Genomic DNA, 18,447 nt, shown 5'->3' on the forward strand with positions numbered 1-18,447 from the left:
TTTGTAGTAAGAACTCTTGTGCATGATTCAACAGATAAATAAGACAACAATAAAAGTCTGCCAGACCCTAAAATTGAAAGATTTTCTCCTAACATTGTAGAGTGATATAAATAATGGTGTAATATTAGTTTGACTGCTAGAAAGTAGATCAAATTTACCTGCCTGATTATGCCTCACGTTGTCCATACGCAATATAAAGAACAGGCAGCTAATGCCAGTAGGGTATGCTGCTATTCTGGGTTATTAGTTGCAACATCAATATCTTTATGATGTATTTTGGAGAACGAAAGCAGAACACTACATAGGCACTACAGAAGCAATGAATGTATTTCATTCATAATATACTACTTTCTTCTTATTATTTATTTAGATAACACTGCTTGCAGCAAAGTATTTCATTCAAGCACAGAGATACTGCTAACATTTGTATTAATATGCATTGTTCTTTCTTCTCAGGCCTTCCAAAAATTGAACCTGGAATAATAATACTCTGGATTCTAGAATAAGATCACAGCTGAGCAGGTATGATTTTCTATCACTCACAATGGCAGTACTATATCCTTATTTTCATACTCACCCTTTATTTTAATATGCAGATAATAATGATTCATAGCTACATGAATGCAAATGCTAGAGAATATATCTTAATCATGACACAGGAAATAATGTATAGAACTGTAGAGACACACATGGAAGTAAGAACTCATACACATGTAAAGCTTCAAGCTTGTATGTTTAGCGCCACCAGTGAAATCTTGACTTGGAAAGCAATGCATATGCTTTCCATTATTGTTTGCGGCACAAGAATGAGCAACCTACTGTGACTAAAGCTCTTTGAAGAGTAGGAAGAATATGTGCTACAAAGGCTTTAGGGTGCTCGATGAATGACGTCTTCTTTTTGAGCTACAGAGAAACTTGTAATGGACTTTTCTGTCTCTAGGGGAACTTTTAAAGCCTAAACAGAATTTCAATTATATTTTGCAGATAGTATGAAATTGTTGCTTTAGCCCTAACTTGCAGATGCATAGATTAGATCTAAGCCATATTTTTAGAACAAAAGAAGTCAAATCTTTATTTTTTTGTTAGTTTTTATCCAGATTTATAGTCCAGTGCATGCAGCTGGTTGACTTGCTGCTAATGTGGTTCTTTCCACAGCTTTTAACACACTTTGCTTGCTCAAGGCATACAGTTTGAATGATCTGGGCAGTGCACAGGACAGCTGGCAAACTGTATGTCAAAATCTGGCAATAACCCTTAGAATTATGTGTGACTATGTATCAAATTTCCCTGAATTCTGTGTTATGATTTCTATTGTATTAGTGTAAATTTGAAGTTACTTCAGATTCTACTGCATTAGACACCGTTGCTTCCAGTGTTGCAACAATTAGACGTAGCTGACCCATGCTGTGGAGAAATTATATTAAAAGTATAAAAGCCTTTTTCTCAGGCAAAATATTTATGGAAAGCTTTTATTAAATGATCTGAGTATTTTCAGAAGGGGCAAGTATTATTTTTTCTTGTACAAAGATTGGAAAACTGTGACAGGTGCTGTTCCAAATATACATTCATTTCAAATCAAGCAAAGAATTTGAAATTTTTGGCAGTTTGTCCTCTTTTCACTATTACTTCCCATAACCAAAGTGAATGTTTTCAGCCTCAGCTCTGGCAGGAAGGTCTAATAAAACTGTCTAGCAGCATCTGAATACAATTTTTATATTAATTTAATAAATGAAGCATCATTTTTAGACTCTCAGCATAATAAACTCTCATTTGCACTGAGTAGATTCATAAAGTCACACTGTTAAAAAAATTGTTTTCATCAGAAATGGGCCAGCCTCCTACGGCGTCCATTCTGCAGTTCAGAACCAGAATATATTCTGGCTGTGTTTGTCAGTCACAAGTGTTCAGTTATTACTCCTGAGTTTGCTTTATTGCTGCTTGAAAAGCCAATATAGATACTGAGAGTGACGCTCTCATCTCAGGGTACAACTGTGTATTTCTGAGTATATATTCCCAGGTTTTCAGTGAACTGCATCACATTTTTATGCTACATAAGCTCAATGTAATGAATTAAGATAAATACTAGGAGAAATAGAGAAGCAGCAAGTTCCCTGCTAAAAACCTGCATAGCTATGTAAAAGTACTTTGTATTAAAATGTGTTATAATGCAAATGCTTCATTGAACTCAAAAAGCATTTCAGGAACAATGTACCTTTACAAGCAAAATAAATAAAATAGCACATAGCTTCTTTTCATCTCAAATAATATTGCCTTAAGTTTAGAAAGAAACTAATTTTCAGAATTTCCTACTTCCAACATTAAAAGTCTCAAACTTGTGAGGTTGATCTTAAGTAGCATTGAGTATCTGGACAATTCCGTGAAAAACTAAATTTCAGTAAACAATAAAAATTAATATCTTTGAAGTCGATCTAATTTCCAGAATCTTTCCTCCCACTTCCTAACCAGTGCTATTGAAAATACTATTGAACATGAGGTCAGCATAGAAACTAGGAAAATGTTAAAGAGAAGGATTTTTCTTTTTGTATCTCTCAAAATTCAGATTCCTTATTGTCATAAAGGAATATAAAGAGAGAAAAATAAGCATGAGCAAAGACTGCCTACTCTTCTAGAAGTCCATGAACCTTTTGAAGATGACCCAGTAAATAATGAATAAAATGCGCAGAAGGGGGTAGGGTGGGGTAGTATCCTACCACATTAGAAATGTTGAATATATTGATTCAACGATTGTGAAAGTTCATTTTAGGAAGAGGGAAGCACAACAGAACTGGAAGAGATGTATAGTACCATTTCTACAACAGCAAACGATACAGTATTCCTGTACAAGTTAGTGGAGAAGCTCTTTAGAAAGATGGCATGGCATATGTTCTGACAAATCTAAGTGAGCATGCCACACCTCTGACTTTACTGCTGTGGCATTTAGAGGTGTACTCTAAGGTTATTTTTTCATTATTTTTAAAATGTATTTTTAAACTGAATGCATTATCAAGCTCTAAAACTTGACAAAATGTATAAATATGCTCTCTTTTACCTGCAGGGCATGGTTTACAGGCATGCTCAAAGTATAAGTTTGGCAAGAACAACTGAAAAACTGAGTAATATTAAAAGCAACTATACACAAAATAGACTGAAGTGTGGTTTAAGGAACATGGAGAGAGAAGTAAGGAATGTCAGAGGTCATCTCACGTACAAAGAAGTGCCAGCAAAGGATTAGAAAATTTTATTTTTAAGCAGCTCTCAGGTCAATTACCTACCAGGTCCATTTCAGGTTTATTATCCAGCATTAGTGGATGGCTTCTTAGATTCACAAAGAGGCTTAGAAATCTAACAGCAGCTTTAGGAAACAATATCTAAGCTGTATCTCTAGCCTCAAAACAACTAAGTGTCTTTTCCCAGGTTTGCACAAAAGCTGACAGCCCTCAGTTTTCCTGGATTTCAGCCTTCCACATCACTTGGATGTAAAAATAGCCACCCTCTCACACAGGGCCCAACTGACAGAATCCTGCAGCTGACTTTCAGACAACAGAGGAAACACACTGACAATTTCCTCATCCCACTTTTTACTCACAGCATTAGGCAAGTATTTGAAAATCCACTCCCCCCAGGATCAGAACAACAAACAGCTTTCAACCCCCTCCTAATTCCCTTCCTCTTGGTTATACTATTTCTCTTGATCCCTGTTTATTTATTTATTTATTTTTAATCTTTTCACTGATGCTTAATTTTTTTACGCAAGGGGAAGAACTTCAAGAACAGACCCACCTCGGACTACCTTGAATGAAGGTCCTCTGTCTCCTGGAGAAGGAGTACCAGCCTAAACTACAAGCCCAATGCAGGGAAGGATCTGTACCAACTCTGCATTAGAGTTACTTACTGCCTGAGCTCAAATTCCAGGCAGAGACAGGTGATCTGATTTTGATCTGACAACAAATAAATTCAACAGATTATCACAACTATTAGTCAAGTTACCTCATATTAAATGTTAAGTTAAAAAAACTTTTGTATTGAGGCTTTTTTGTTCTTTTTCCTCCAATCATACTTGCACCAGATTTAAAAAGCAAATTCCTGAATGTTCCATGACCACAAACATCCTATTACTGAACATTTTAATGACCAACACAAGCATTGCATTTAACTGATGTAACTGATGTCAAGCCAAACCTTGGCTAGAACAGAAAATATATATATATATATTTATGGGTTAGACAGCACCATAATCCTGGTAAATTGTTTACAGCTGGAGAGTCATATCATCTTTCAGTATCATCTTTCTCTGGGTTATGTATTCATGAGAGTCCTTGGTACAAAATGAGTGAAAATACAAGTGGGAACGTTCAGCTCCACAACAAAAATAGTCTGGGAGGTTCCCTTGTAGGTGTACCATATGCTAGCCTTGAAAGCATCCCTTTAACCGAACTGCTTTCCCTGAAAACAGTCCTTAGCTTTGTATCTGCTGTTCTGTATGGTTTTCATTGTCTCCCACTTCAGCATGATTTATGTCAGAAGGTTTAGAATAAATTAACTGTTCTACAGTGTGTTGCCACCAAGACGATTCTAAAGAAACATGGATTTCTTTGGTTTCTTTCCTTTTTTTTTCCCCTATACATTTATTTTGTTCTTGCTAATAAGATAAAAACCTGTACCAAGATGTGGTTTTGCATCCTAAGTGGGAAAAATAATAAAGAATTATTAAAAAAGAGAGTAAACTCCTGCTATAAGGCAGTGTTGATTATGTTAGACAGTTCTATATATATGCACACATACATAGACACATGTGCATATGCTTAGACTAATATATATATTCCCCTGAAGTTCTGTATTAATTAAGTAGAATACCCTGTAGGAGAAATACAGCACTAACAACTCAAAATAGCACTTTTGTTCAAGTTGCCTTGTACAAGCTTATTTGAGTTCTAATTGTGTGGTGAAATTCTTTTAATGCCTAGGCCTGTTTGAAGGTTAACTTTTGGTCCCATGGAGATAAAGGAAAATGTGCCAACATTTGAGAGATTTGATTACCTGTATAAAATTATGCTTGCTCATTTTTCCTAGGCAAGATACTCTTGGGTAAAGTTATATTAAAGAGAGAATAGAAAGAGTGTACATTCAAAGAAAATATTTTCCAATTATGCTTCTCAAGATGCAGAAAATATTACTTGTGATAGAGGATTATGAATGAGATAATTACTGAGAGCCTAATGTACCTAAAGCTACAACAAAGGAGAGAGAAAAACATTAATAAGTGGTTATTGACTGTTCCTCCTGCTCTTTGTAATAAAAGGCCAGAACAGTACCAAGGACAAACCTCTCCACAATTTTGGTGTGACACATTATACACAAGAATATCTTTCCTGCTTACATGGCCCATCATTATTTCCTACAAATGAACCCATATCAGCTTTTATTTGATATCCAAAAAATTTTATGCCTTTCAAAACAAGCCTAATAAGAAATGTTTCATGTTAAGAGTCAATTGAAAATAATAGAGATTTAGAAATACGTAGGATGCTTCCTCATTTAAATTACTCCATTTCACACATTCCTAATGAGCAAACTGCGCTTCTGAAAGAATCCATTCTAATGTTAGGTAGGTAAGGTGTATAATGATAAAACATGCTGACTTCTAGAAATTAAAATGTCTCCTTTCCGCTTTTTGATTCTATTATGAAATAAATGATAATTATTTATGAGAAGCACTAGCAAAGAATATTTGAGCTCCTACATGCAGTATTTCATCACAGTGATGATCAATAGGGAAGTTTTAAAAAAAGATTCCGAGTAGTGGCAGCTCTTTTCCTGATGCACAGCAGAATGTGGTACACCATGCAAAATTATCTCGGGTGTATTTTTCTTTTGCTGTTTCAGCTTCCAGTACTGCTGCATCAAGTGTGAAGGTACAGTCACTACAGAAAAGGTTAACAGCATTTCTAAAAGCATGCCAAAGGTCATGAAAATTACAGGGGTCAAACTACATGGGTGGGAAGCTGTGTGAATGCTATGGCATTCTTAAGCTCCTTTGCTTACTTAATTCAGGAAAGAGGAACTTTCACTAATTATTCACTGATTGTTGTGGTTCCCTCCTTTTAGCAGGGATCTTCTTAATATTCTCTTAGAGACACGGACAACCTGTGCATATGCACAACATACGTACACCAGTGCTCATCCCACTGCAATCATCCTTTCGTCCTTGCTTTTTTTTCCAACTCCTTGCCTCCGCCAGACACACTGTAAAGCTTTGCACTCTATGTGGCTTTGCAGTAAGAGCGCGTGAAGACAGACCTAATGCCTGGTGACTTTCCCAACCACATCTGGAATGGATTTGGCCTATTAGATCTGAAACAACACAAACTATCAGAAAGGCTGGAACCTCCCCCAGATATTTCTATCAACTCAAAGCAGTACTGTAGAGCATACAGCTTCACAAAGCAGAAATTCAAGCCCCATAACATAATGTATCAAAGAGCATAAAAAGGATAAGAGACTTAGAAAGTAAGTGGCTGATAAAAGAATAAATTAAAGTTTAACTATTACTGGATTTTTGGTTTTCCAAAGAATTCTCAAACCAACGATCTGGAGAGATTTCTTTTGAGAGGGTCACATGGGGACAATGAAACACATGAGTTTCAGAAGACTGTATCAAGGTTATAACAGTGGAATGGTTACCAAGAAAATAGACTCCTGAGGTTGGTTACTTGGTCCCACACCACCCTAGATCCTCCTGCAATATGGAGCTTTGCAGAGCCCCTGTTTGTATTCATCCAAATACAAAGGGACATCTCTCACACAGACACTACCTTGGAAAAAGTCTTTCAAAAAAATAAAGCCACATTTGCTTGCTTTAAAGTAGAAAAAGTATCTCTTCTGCTTTCTAATCTTTCTGCAATTTGCAGAATTTACGAATGTATTCCTGTCTGTGCATAGGAGATGCTGGAGTAAATACTGACTCACCTGTATTATTATTTTTCCACTTTACAATATGAAATGCATAAAATTCAGTAACACATTCAAAAGCACTGCAATGAACCTTAGAGTGGATCTCCAGCCTGACTAAAGTTTTCCTTTACTATCAGTCAGAATTTGTCCCATAGAGAATCGTCTATTAAACTGTTTGTACATGCATTTGATTTAGATTGAAACATTTATTCACAAAAAGTTTTCTTAAAATTCCCAGTCTTCATTTATACATATATATTGGTTAATTCCTAGCATTCCCTTGCTTATCGGTAACTTAGCGGAACTTATGGGTGGTCTTCCAGAGAGGCAGGATTTAGTTCGATTACAAAATGATTACTTAATCAGATGATTGGCTTTATTTTCTTCTACATAGAAAGAGCAGCCTAATTCTGCCTAACACTTTTGAGTTTTAGTCTTTCTTTATTTTTAAGACAAGATAATTCCACAGTGCTGGTGAACTTTATGTGCAATATATAGTAGCAAATATCACATTTGATTTTTTAACAAATTGCATACTACGCCTCTCTTACAGACCTTGCCATGCCCTTGCCAAGCAATCACATGGTTTCTCATCCTTCCCAATAATATTTGCTCTGTACGCCCTGCAATACTGGTACTGGCTGGTAGCAGACAGCAGCATCTCAGGAAGTTGCAGAAGACCAGAAAGCTCTTCCCACATCAATGCCTTGGGCTTGAGGCACAACTGCAGAGGCATTCAAAATCGCCTCTCTGCCCACACCTCTCTTCCAGTATTTCCTCCTCAGTCACAGGCTGAATATCCTATTCACACAGTGACAGCTTTCAGGCAGGAATTGGCTCCTACCCAACAGAGTGGTGCAAAATTTTAGCTAAGGCTTCTTAATACAAGTGGCAGCATTAACAGCTTTCACAGTGCACATTACAGTGAACCGCTCCTCATTTGCTGTAGTTCACTTTATAAAAATGCCCCTTTGAGTTCTTTGAGGGCATGTACAATGTTTTAAAAATTCACTCGAGAACCAAGTCCACACTGAGATTCTCTAAAAAAAGGGCATGGCTTAAATTTAAATTCTGTGTATATATATTTTTTTTCCTGACAGGTAAAATCCTGGTATATACTTTATATGTTTTTGATTGAAATTGTTGTTCATTTGTATGAAAACTCAATAAGTAAAAATCCTTGTATATTTAGATCAGCACCTGCTCTCAGTATATCAAGTATTCTAGCAAATATGGGGGATCATCCAGCAAAATAATCAAGACCCATTAATTAGCAGAAATAAACTAATAATTTGAAACATTATGTTTGCATTAAGTCTTGTTTCAGATGATTTTGCATGAAAGAAGAAGCACAAACATTTTGCCTCTGGACATCATATCTTGTCTGCATGACAAGGCAACAATAGGAATTGCAGTGTGCCAGTGGTCTACTTTAATGGTTTTAAATTGCATAATAATTAGAGAACAGGTTGACTACAAAACGGATGCTTTAAAAGAAATAAACAGTGAACAGCAAATATGTTGGTAATTATATTTAGAAAATTTATGTTGTAAAAATGTGGTAGATTTTCATTAAATTATTTGAGTTGAGTAGTATCAGATTATAGGCCTTTTGCATCATACTTTAACATACAGGATCACATTGCATGATCATGTTGTAGATCATCTCAAATTATTCAAAAAATGAGTTTTCATTCAGTTTTCTGATTTCTTAGGTTCTGAGTATAACATCTCATGGCTGTTAATGATGCCTGTAGCTTGAAGACCTTAGAAAACAACGTGACAAAAGAGCTATGGTTTGGTTCAATTCCCTTTACTCCCTTCCCAGAAAGCCTTCCTAATCTGCTGTGCTCTTCACGTCCGGATGCCCACCACCAGTTCTGCACTCGCTAAAATTCACCTTTCCTTACTTGGTAACAATACCCCTATTCTATGTAAGTCATTCTCTCAATAAGGGAGAAGAAAATTAGATAAGGTGGTTTCCGGATTTAAACCGGCAGATGAGTTGGGCACTCTGAACAGCTAAGACATCTCTTTTGCTGGTTCTACCTACAACCCGGCTCCTTGCCTCCAGTGATTGTCTCCGAGTCAGGCTTTCATTTCGCTACATTCCTTCTCATTGAGGCGATCTCAGGGCAATGCACAGCACATCAAGTTGAAACACAAACCCTCGGCTTTGCTTCTATTCACCAGGGGCTGGGTGCATAACAGTTATTGAGTTCAGACCCTGAAACAAGAAAAGGGATTTCTTATGTTGCTCCTAGTGATTCTTCCGGTTAATTCAGGAGAGGCAGAGTCTGCAGGGAGAGCTACACTTACTTTTCCTTAGCTGCTGGCATGACTGCTGTAAAATAAAGGCTTTGAAAGAAATTATGGAAGTGGAATCTTTACACTAATAGAGAGTCCTCAGGAGAAGGGAAAGTTTTACACTACTCTATATCGCTACAGGTGCTCCTCAGGGATCGCCAAAAGGCTATTCAGATACATACATATTTGCTTGTATTTCTTTAGGAAAATGGTCTACATTTATTTTCTATGCCACATGCCACACATTGCTTTTAATCAATAGTTACCTTTAAGGACTGCCTGAAATGTGTATTGCAGCAATTACTATTTTTTTTCTTTCTGTAATGAAGCTTAGTACTTCACATCCAGATTAAGCTGCAGAGCATCAGCATCCCCAGCTTTGTCCAAAAAATCCACCACAGACAAAGAAAAGCCCCTAAGTTGGGAAGTCCTTGGTTGTCTGCACATGTGCTATTCCATCCTTTCTCTTCTCTCCCTTTACTACAGCAATCAAAAACTGTTAAAACAGAATTTTCAATAAACAAAATTTATGCAAACTCTTTCCTGGTATTGTCACATACAACTATTTTTTCTTGTGATTACCGTGAATGTACATTTATTACATACAAAATATGTATACATGTCCACCAGCTAAAAGATGAACCCTTCTCGTGTAATTCAGCTCATGAGGTGTACCCACTGCAGTTCCAGAGATCTGTCTGGAAGCCTACAGACACTAAAGGAGTTAGTCCCAAAGCATTTCTCACTTTAATGCAAAATTATTTTTAAGGTTTTCATAACAAGAAGCATAGACATACTGAGGAATAACATATTGGGATCTGATAATAATAAACACATCCATTCACTTTACTGGTCAAAAGGCTATGTGTCCTGTCAGTTTGGGGAAGTCACTATTATCTGATAGCTTTTCAGTTCATACAGGAAATATGTTTGTCAAGTTCAGAAAGGACGAACTTTTAGCAAAAAACCACCATCACAATTGGCACTAATTGGTAGTTAAATTGACAACTGGAACTGAAGCATCCTGACAGCACCAGAGGTGGGCCCTACAGGTAGAAATTGAAAACCATTTTAAAAAACAATGTTGGAAAGCCCAAACAATCATAGGACATCTGCAGAATATCATGTGGAAGGCTCTACTTAATTTTTTATACTGTCACATCAGCATTTTGCATGTATACTTGGAAAACATTTCAATTCATTAAGAGAAAGATAAAACATTTAGATCAATATATTGAGCAAAAGTACACAAGGTTCTAATTCTTCAGAAGCAAAAACAATTTTTAATGCTACCTGTTTTTGTCGGAACATTAGAAATTTTTGCAGCATTAGAAAAATATGACAAGGAAACCCAAGTGTTAATAATGTTAAAGAAACATTAGGAGATCCAAATGCCTAAGCAGACATTGTAATTACATCCACTATATATAAATCCTCTCTCTTTTTTCTCTCTCTCTCTCTTTTTTTTTTTTTTTTTTTAAGAAAAAGCTCAAAGTTATTCTATACTTATTGACTATGAAGTCTAAAATTCAAGACGCAAATCACAGAGGCATTCCCATTTTAGTAAAGAAAAAAAGAAAATACAAATGGCTCAGAAGGTGCCTGGTGTTTTGCAGACTGATCCTTTATTCTGCAGGATTCATAAGCAAGCTGGCGTTGTCAGCCATTCTTTAAAGTATTTTCCATTTTAGTGGCTCATAGTGGTATTTGCCACTTTGTTACACTACTGCTCTAATAGCATAAAGTAGAAATATAGGAGGCATCTGATGAAATACCTCTTTGAAGTTATTACCAGTCCAGCTGTATTAGCTGACAAGCAAGTGTTCTAAGTTGTAACTCAGATTGTGTTTATATCTTGCCCTAAGATTGGAGATGGAGGAGCATGAAAGCATTCAACCTTAGTCGGTGATACTCCCAGAAACATACTGAAATGAGATTTGAGATTCACGCTGTTCATCCTTGTTTAAATGTATTATATTTTAAGAAGATACTTCTTGGAGCCTGTCCCTAGTTAAAAAGAAACTAATGGAATTTGTGCAGACTCAGGAATATTTGTTTCGAAAACACTACTTTCATCAGGCTTACATAAAATGTTGTATACTATATTTATTGGCTTTGCAGCAATATTTAATTAAGAAGAGCTTTTCTCAAAGCTACTTATACTCCTGCTGACTAAGCTGATTTAGCCCATGTAAACAGGAGTGTTCTATGAAGTATACAGCCATCCCATCTCCTTCAGAAGCACAAAAGAGGCACAGGGAATTAGTGTTTTCCATAAAGAATACAGTGGAAAAATAAATGATACATTTCAGCTTCTGGGATTTTATTAACTGTAAGTAGGAAAATTAGTACGTAATTATGGTTACAAAACAACAAAAATCTAGGGCTCAGAAAGCAATGTTGACTTTGCAACAATTTAGATATTGAATACTTTATGGCATACATTTAAATCATAGCCAGAAAATATACAAGCATATATTAGAACAGAAGGAAAAGTGGAGGATCTGAGTGTGGAAACTTTGCATTAACACTGCATTAACATAAGACCATATAATACCCTATGAAGCCTACGCTAGGACTTTACTACACCTATATTTCACCATGATTTCTTCCATTCAGGGAAGCAGCACGTAATTCATGCCTAAAGTAATGAGATCCTTAGGTATATACATTTCTGTTTTGTATCACTGAGCACTACAGTATTTTCAGGCAGACAAGCTCACTGCAGGAATAAAAAAGCAAAACATATGGATAGAATTTGTTTAATTAAAACCTTGTTTGCTTTGCATATATGTATCCCTTGGACTTCAACACAACTATTTAATTTTTTTTTAAAGTAAGATTCTACCATTTCCTTGTTAAGAGATATAATGTATGTTGGCAATGAAATCAAAGATTGCATAAAACATGTATAATGTAGAACATACAGCGTGAAGCTATTTATAAGTGCTCTCTGCATTTCCAGGTTTGGTTTTTACAGTAGCGCAGCCTGAAGCACGTAACGGTAAAAACATCATGCCTCTCCACTGCTCCTCCTACAGGAAAATTATTTCTCCTCTAAAGGCCTGAACCTAAGTGCCATATATCAAGGGAAAAATCTTCATTGCTCTGAATAGCAAGAGTTGCCTAGCTCCCTGATTCTACAAGCCATACAGAAATCTCCATTTAACGGAGTGAAAAGACACATATCACGCATGTCAGAAGGAAAGAAGACAAGCTCCCTGGTCACAGATTAAAAACCACATGAGACTCCACCACAGGAAAGAGCTGACCTGGACACATTCTGTCTGAGTCTCACTAACTCGGTGGGGTTTGTTTCCATCCCTGTCCAGGGATTTCAGAGCAACTTCCCAAGAGCTAGCACAGCCCTACTGCCGACCACAAGCCACAGATGCGACTTAGAGGCTCTGCATGTGACAGAGCTGCAGGTCTTCTCTGGTCATTTTATGAATCTCATCACAGGTGACATGTAAAATATACAAAAATATTACTTTGAGACTGGAAATAGGTAAATTAAAAAAGTCTGGGGAAGGTCTGGGAGAAACTGGGGAGTACTCCAGGAGCAGTGATACCATAGAAATAGCACCGATCTGACTGACGAGTTCTTCTGTGGCTGGACTCAATTGCTGGTTCATTTAGTGTTAAGTCAGGGAATATGAGACAAGGACTTTTGTCACCTTCATCCTCTTTTATGTTCTCTCTTTGCATTGTACTTACAAATGACAGCCATTAATTCGTTAACTATTCAAGGTTTTTGCTTGAAAATGTCTATGAAATTGTGTCCTATCCCATTTAAAACACACAAAAAAGAAAGAAAGAAACAAACAAGCAGCAATCAAAAAAACAAAAACCACATGTACCAAAAAACAGGTGCTAAAATGGCATACTCAAAACCTAGTTTCTTAATGCTTCTTAACTATATTACCTATTTCATTGAGTATTCAGTGGCTGTCTCCAGTGAAAGAACAGTGGCATTTGCTACACCACAGATTTCATAGCACATCTGCCATGGTGCTGTAAATGCATGGAGAGGAGACTGAGAAAATGCAGCCGTGTATATCAAGAAAAAGTTCTATCTAACTAATCAAGTCCACAGGGACAGCATGCAGTGTCACAAGACGTATCACTCTACAGTTGAATGAGGTTGTCAGCCACTGGGAGGTCTGCAAATTGCTGACAGCAATATGCAGTATATGGAGTCTTCTAAAGTAGATCTGGAAAAGTAGCTTTGGAAAGCATGTACCTGTTTCTGAGGATGAAGCAAGGAAAGAAAGAGAAGTACAAAAGTATTTGTAAATCTACCTTTCTACATTGTATTGCTGCAAACAAAATCAAACTCATTCCAAGTACATCACATAGACAGGAAAAAGGTTACTTTGTAGGTTTCTCAAAATGCATACACAGAGTTTTTTCTGTACAGATAAAAACACTATGGAATTTATGATATCATGTGCCAAATTACAATGCAATGTACAGACAGAAAAGGGAAACAAGATACTTCCTATATTCTGAAATCACTCAGGATATAAGTATTCATATATATATATTATTTTTTTTAAACAGATGTGTGAACTCCAGTAGAGCTGCTTATTTTAAGTTTGAACTTGGTCCTACTCAATCTAATGGTGAAAACTGACATAAAATACATCTTGTTAAAACCTGTTGTAAGAAGTTCAAGAACAAAAGCAAAACTTAATTGTCACTGCAGAAAACTACAATGCTTTATGAAAGAATTCACATTAAAACTCCTATTTGTCTCATCCCTGATTACTTCATTTATTACAGCAAATACAATGAGAACACATTTATTAATGTATTTTCATGCAGAACAGTGATCAGTATGTGCCTCTGAAGACTTTGCAGTTGTACTGCAACACTTAAAATTCTGAAGACGTGTCTTTATGCCTAGAAGCTGTTTCTCCTGCAAAAACCTAGCAGCCTAATAAAAGATATTACCTCTCTCTGTAAATTCAGTCTTACTAAACTTTCTCAGTATTTCAGAAACTTTAATATGAGATATTTTTAACTAACAGAATGAATGCACGGACTCTATATTCAGGCTTCTATTTAAAAATTGATTTGTGCTGTGTTTGTATTTAATTAATATCAATTTTCAGTTTTATTTTGCTGATGTATGTTTCCATTCCATTAGAATCGCATGCTTCTAGTCACTGCCTTTCCACTCACTGACTTGAAAAACATTATTTAAGTATCAATATTACCCTTAGCAGTTCTTTAGGGATGAGAAGTGTGCTGTAAAGTTGTACTTGAAAACAGCCATTAAATTCTGCTTGTGTGCATATTATTTCTGTTAGTGCAGAAACTTATTTTTCTATTTTCTAATTACCTGTTCATACAAATTACGTAGGACCATGAAAAGTATCATCTACACTCTGTAATAGTGTATAAGGAGACAAAATGTGCAACCAAAATCTACATAATTAGATTTGCTTCAAGAATGTTCCCTTTGAAGCACTGAACTGTCAAAGAATATATTTGTTTGGAGATTAAACTAGTTCTTCAAACATGTAAAAGGAACTTACAGGCAGCACTGTCTCTAAAATGGAACAGAACCACATCTATGCCCAGAAAATACAGTTTATCAGGTAGCATACATGTTTGGTAGCATTCTCTCCATAATATGCTATAGTGAATTATTGTAGAGAGGTTTAATATTTTATGGAGTGGGCTGCATTCAAAGTCTGGTGAAATAAATAAACAAATAAATAAGTAAAGGTAGGTCATATGGCAAAAACATACTTGCTAAAGAAAGGCAGAGAATAAAGGAGATACCCCAGCTGTGCAAAATCCTTTGGCAGGGGACAAAATGGACAGGTTGGAGGAAGAATGTAAGTAGAAAAGAGATGAGGAGGAACTAGGTAAGTGAGATTCTACTGAGTTCTGAAAAGAAGGTTGTTTTTCAATTACAATGGATAAGAAACCATGAGGGTGACAGAGGACAAACCATAGCCCAGCTTCATGGAAAATGAGAGCACTTTGCTCGTGACATTCTGTACACCTTGAAGTTTTGGGAAGAAGGATTGCCATGAACTATGATTGAGGGAGTTGCTACTTTAAAGTCAGGAAGGACTAAGAGCATGTCGGCAAGATGTGGAGTACTTCTGTGGCCATTGATTACAGAAGAGTTTGAAAGTGCCTGTAGTACTTAAACCTTAGGGAAAGAATTCAGAAATATGGATGATTTTTTATATATATATTTTTTGTGTGTGTGTGGTGTGTTTTTTTTTTGAAAAGAGAGTGATAAACACAGACAAGAATTACAAGAATATTTTAAGCCACTTTCAGGAATAAGCCACGGATTTCTTCCTGTGGGAGCAAATTTCACTTTTTGCTCTTTTCCATCTATATCATGTGGTGTTTTAATTATGCAGCAGTCTCAACAAATAGATTGTCACAGCATTTTAGAGTAGCTAATTCTATTCTAAATGCCAGCAGAAGATGGGATAATGTCTTTATTGGTTTGCCTTTGTTTAACCCACCCGCTTCTGTTCACTAATGACAAAAAATTCAAGATATTATATCAATTAAAACAAACAAACAAACAAAAAAACGTATTGTAGAAATCTTAAGACTCAGATGCACGCTTAAAATCAAACTATTACAAAGCACAAACTAAGGTATCTCCCCAACTACTTAAAAGCAATTGAAAATCATTTTAAAAGCTTATGTAAATAGGTAATAACACACTCTGAAAATAACAGGTTGGAGAAAATAGTTTAAGAAAATATTTTAACGTCTGAAATAAGCATATTGCTGTCCCTCTGAAATTGAGATTTTTCTGACCTAAGAAAAATGAATGAGAACAGATCAACAATAACTGATCTGAATTTAAATTAACATAGCTCTTGAAAGCTACTGGATTTAAAGTTTATTATGCTGTCTGACCCTAAGTTTAGGCTACAAAGTGAATATAGTAGGGAAAAATTAGAAATATGCTTTACCTATAATTTCTTTGATAATAGGTATAGTGGTTGATACTCATGATACATGATCCTATATGCTGGTCATTTACCCAGAGAATTTCCAAAATTATCACAAGGTTAATTGACATCCATCAATTTGGTTTGCATCCATCAGTTTGGTACACAATTTTAGTGGCCAAAAAAATACATCAATTTGCCCATTTTTTTTTAAAAGGAACTGAAATTTAGAGATAAACATGCACAGTATTTAGAATTTCTCACTGTGGGCCAGATGTATTGAGGATTGGATAATTCTTTCCTAAGAGTAATTCTAAGATAATTCATTCCTTGTGAATGCAGATGGCACATGATCTCTTTTTAGAGAAAGTGCAAGTCTGATTCACTGACTGGGGGTAACACACAAAGCTACGAAAAAGCTAATGCATGGCAAGAATTAGAGGTTTAAGGCAACAGTCAAACTAGAACACAAGGAAAAACATGGTAATTTTCCTTCTGTTCTTTTCATCTTCCTAACTTTGAAACTAAACTAAAAAAACTGTCACAATGATGTTATTTCATATGCGTGTATATCAGAATTTCCCTATAAACTAGCACTTTGTGCTTTGCTGTATATACCGCTTTTTGCTTTATGATTTTTTTTTTTTCTGTTATTGTTTTTACAAAATCCTCAAAGCACAACTGCATTCTGTGTAATCAGACTGGAGACAGAAAATGACCTATAAGAGTAACAACCTTTTTGAATGAACAAAGAGGAACATATTTTGAATTCAAAGTAACATATTACTAAAAGCTGCTTTAGTGAAGAGTCTGCACCTGACAGAGATGCAGAGTGATGACTAATGATGTAAAAGAAAGGATGTGTATATGCTCATGCATTTTTGTCATAAAAATGAAATATGTATAATTTTATGGCAAATAGTGGGCTAACTAACCAGAAAAACATATCCTTAAATGGAGGTATATTTAAAGCACGAATTTATGTGTATTAGAGAAGAATTTCAGAATGACAGAGCATCTCAAATTTAAATTTCTTAGCAGAGTTCAAATGACTGAAGACCTTCACAAGCTATACATTTATATATTCAGAGAAATAATAAAAAAAAAAAAGAACGTTGCCTTACCCGGCCAACTAGTATTGGTTCAGGTCCAGAAAATTCTTCTAATACAAACATTTGATTCCAAACCCAGCCTCTCTTGGAGCGGTTCAAAATCCTTTGTTCTTCAGTTAGCTTTTTTAGTCCTGTACTGGATCCACTTGGTAGTACTTGAGATTGATTCATTGGAGCCATAAAAATGGAAGGAAGTACAGTAATCCATAATATTATTAATGGAGTCCATGTATCCATAAGCATTTCCGTTAGTCTTTCTGGCATTGTACCACAAGCTACGCAAATCACCACAGAAATGAAATTATTATTTTGCTTTCCTCCAGACTGCAGCAATCCAATTCATCATGCAGTACAGAACATTTACTTACAGCTCCTCCATGTGTTTACAGCACAGTCAACGTAAAAATAGCTTAGATTATAAAAACATGATCCATTGAGTTTTCCGGTCATTAAAGATTCCTGGTGGGGGGAGAAAAAAAAGGTCATATCAGTGACTAAAGAGCTTAGGAAAGTGTTCCAAAAGATCTCATTTACTTTTACGTCATAAACAAGCCACGTTAGGTTTTGAATTTGTAGTATGTAATACTAGTGTATATTAAATAGTTTAAAACAAACAAACAAACTTAAGCAGTTCTGAAAATTCCTTCATTGCCTGCAATAGTGAGGGAAGACCCAGATGAGTGTTCACACACACTCAGGAACACATTTGACTTGCAGTTTGTCTTGGAGCCTGAAGATGTTCTGGCCCTATTATTAGCCTATACTTTAAATGCGGTCATAAACGCTTAGCACTTAAAATAACAAGAAGTCAAATAAAATAATGATCTTCCATATAGACTTATCTTCTTTTCCTTCACCAGAGAAAAAGATCTGCTTCTGCTAAGCATATAAAGCTCCAGTGGTACGTTCTCATATCAGTAATCATCAAGATGCAACAGCACAGAGCTCAGCAAAACCTTCACAACCCAATAGAGGAACAAGGCTGGTAAGTCCACTGCGAAATACACGATTCCCAAAACGGAACACTACCAAGGCCCAGGTAAGCTCATTTATGCACGTCTGCCCTACAGGACTCTCGGTGTCTCTCTCTCTCACTTTCAGAGAAAACACGCAGTCAGATTTGATTCCAAAGACAT

The 18,447-nt window shown here is 35.9% G+C and overlaps 1 protein-coding gene across 1 annotated transcript in view; it reads right to left on the minus strand.

Annotated features, from left to right (window-relative positions):
• The window catches only part of CDH8 (cadherin 8), a gene marked incomplete at both ends in the record, with an annotated part of 134,421 nt that extends 116,660 nt beyond the window's left edge, over positions 1-17,761 (minus strand). The window contains 2 exons of the mRNA XM_084294406.1: positions 17,324-17,586; positions 17,680-17,761. Coding sequence (XP_084150532.1) covers positions 17,324-17,586; positions 17,680-17,761 — 345 coding nt within the window. The remainder of the gene's footprint in view (positions 1-17,323; positions 17,587-17,679) is intronic.
• Positions 17,762-18,447: the final 686 nt, after the last annotated feature.

This window comes from Netta rufina (assembly GCF_964035555.1).
Source record: "Netta rufina genome assembly, chromosome: 13".
NCBI lineage: Eukaryota > Metazoa > Chordata > Aves > Anseriformes > Anatidae > Netta > Netta rufina.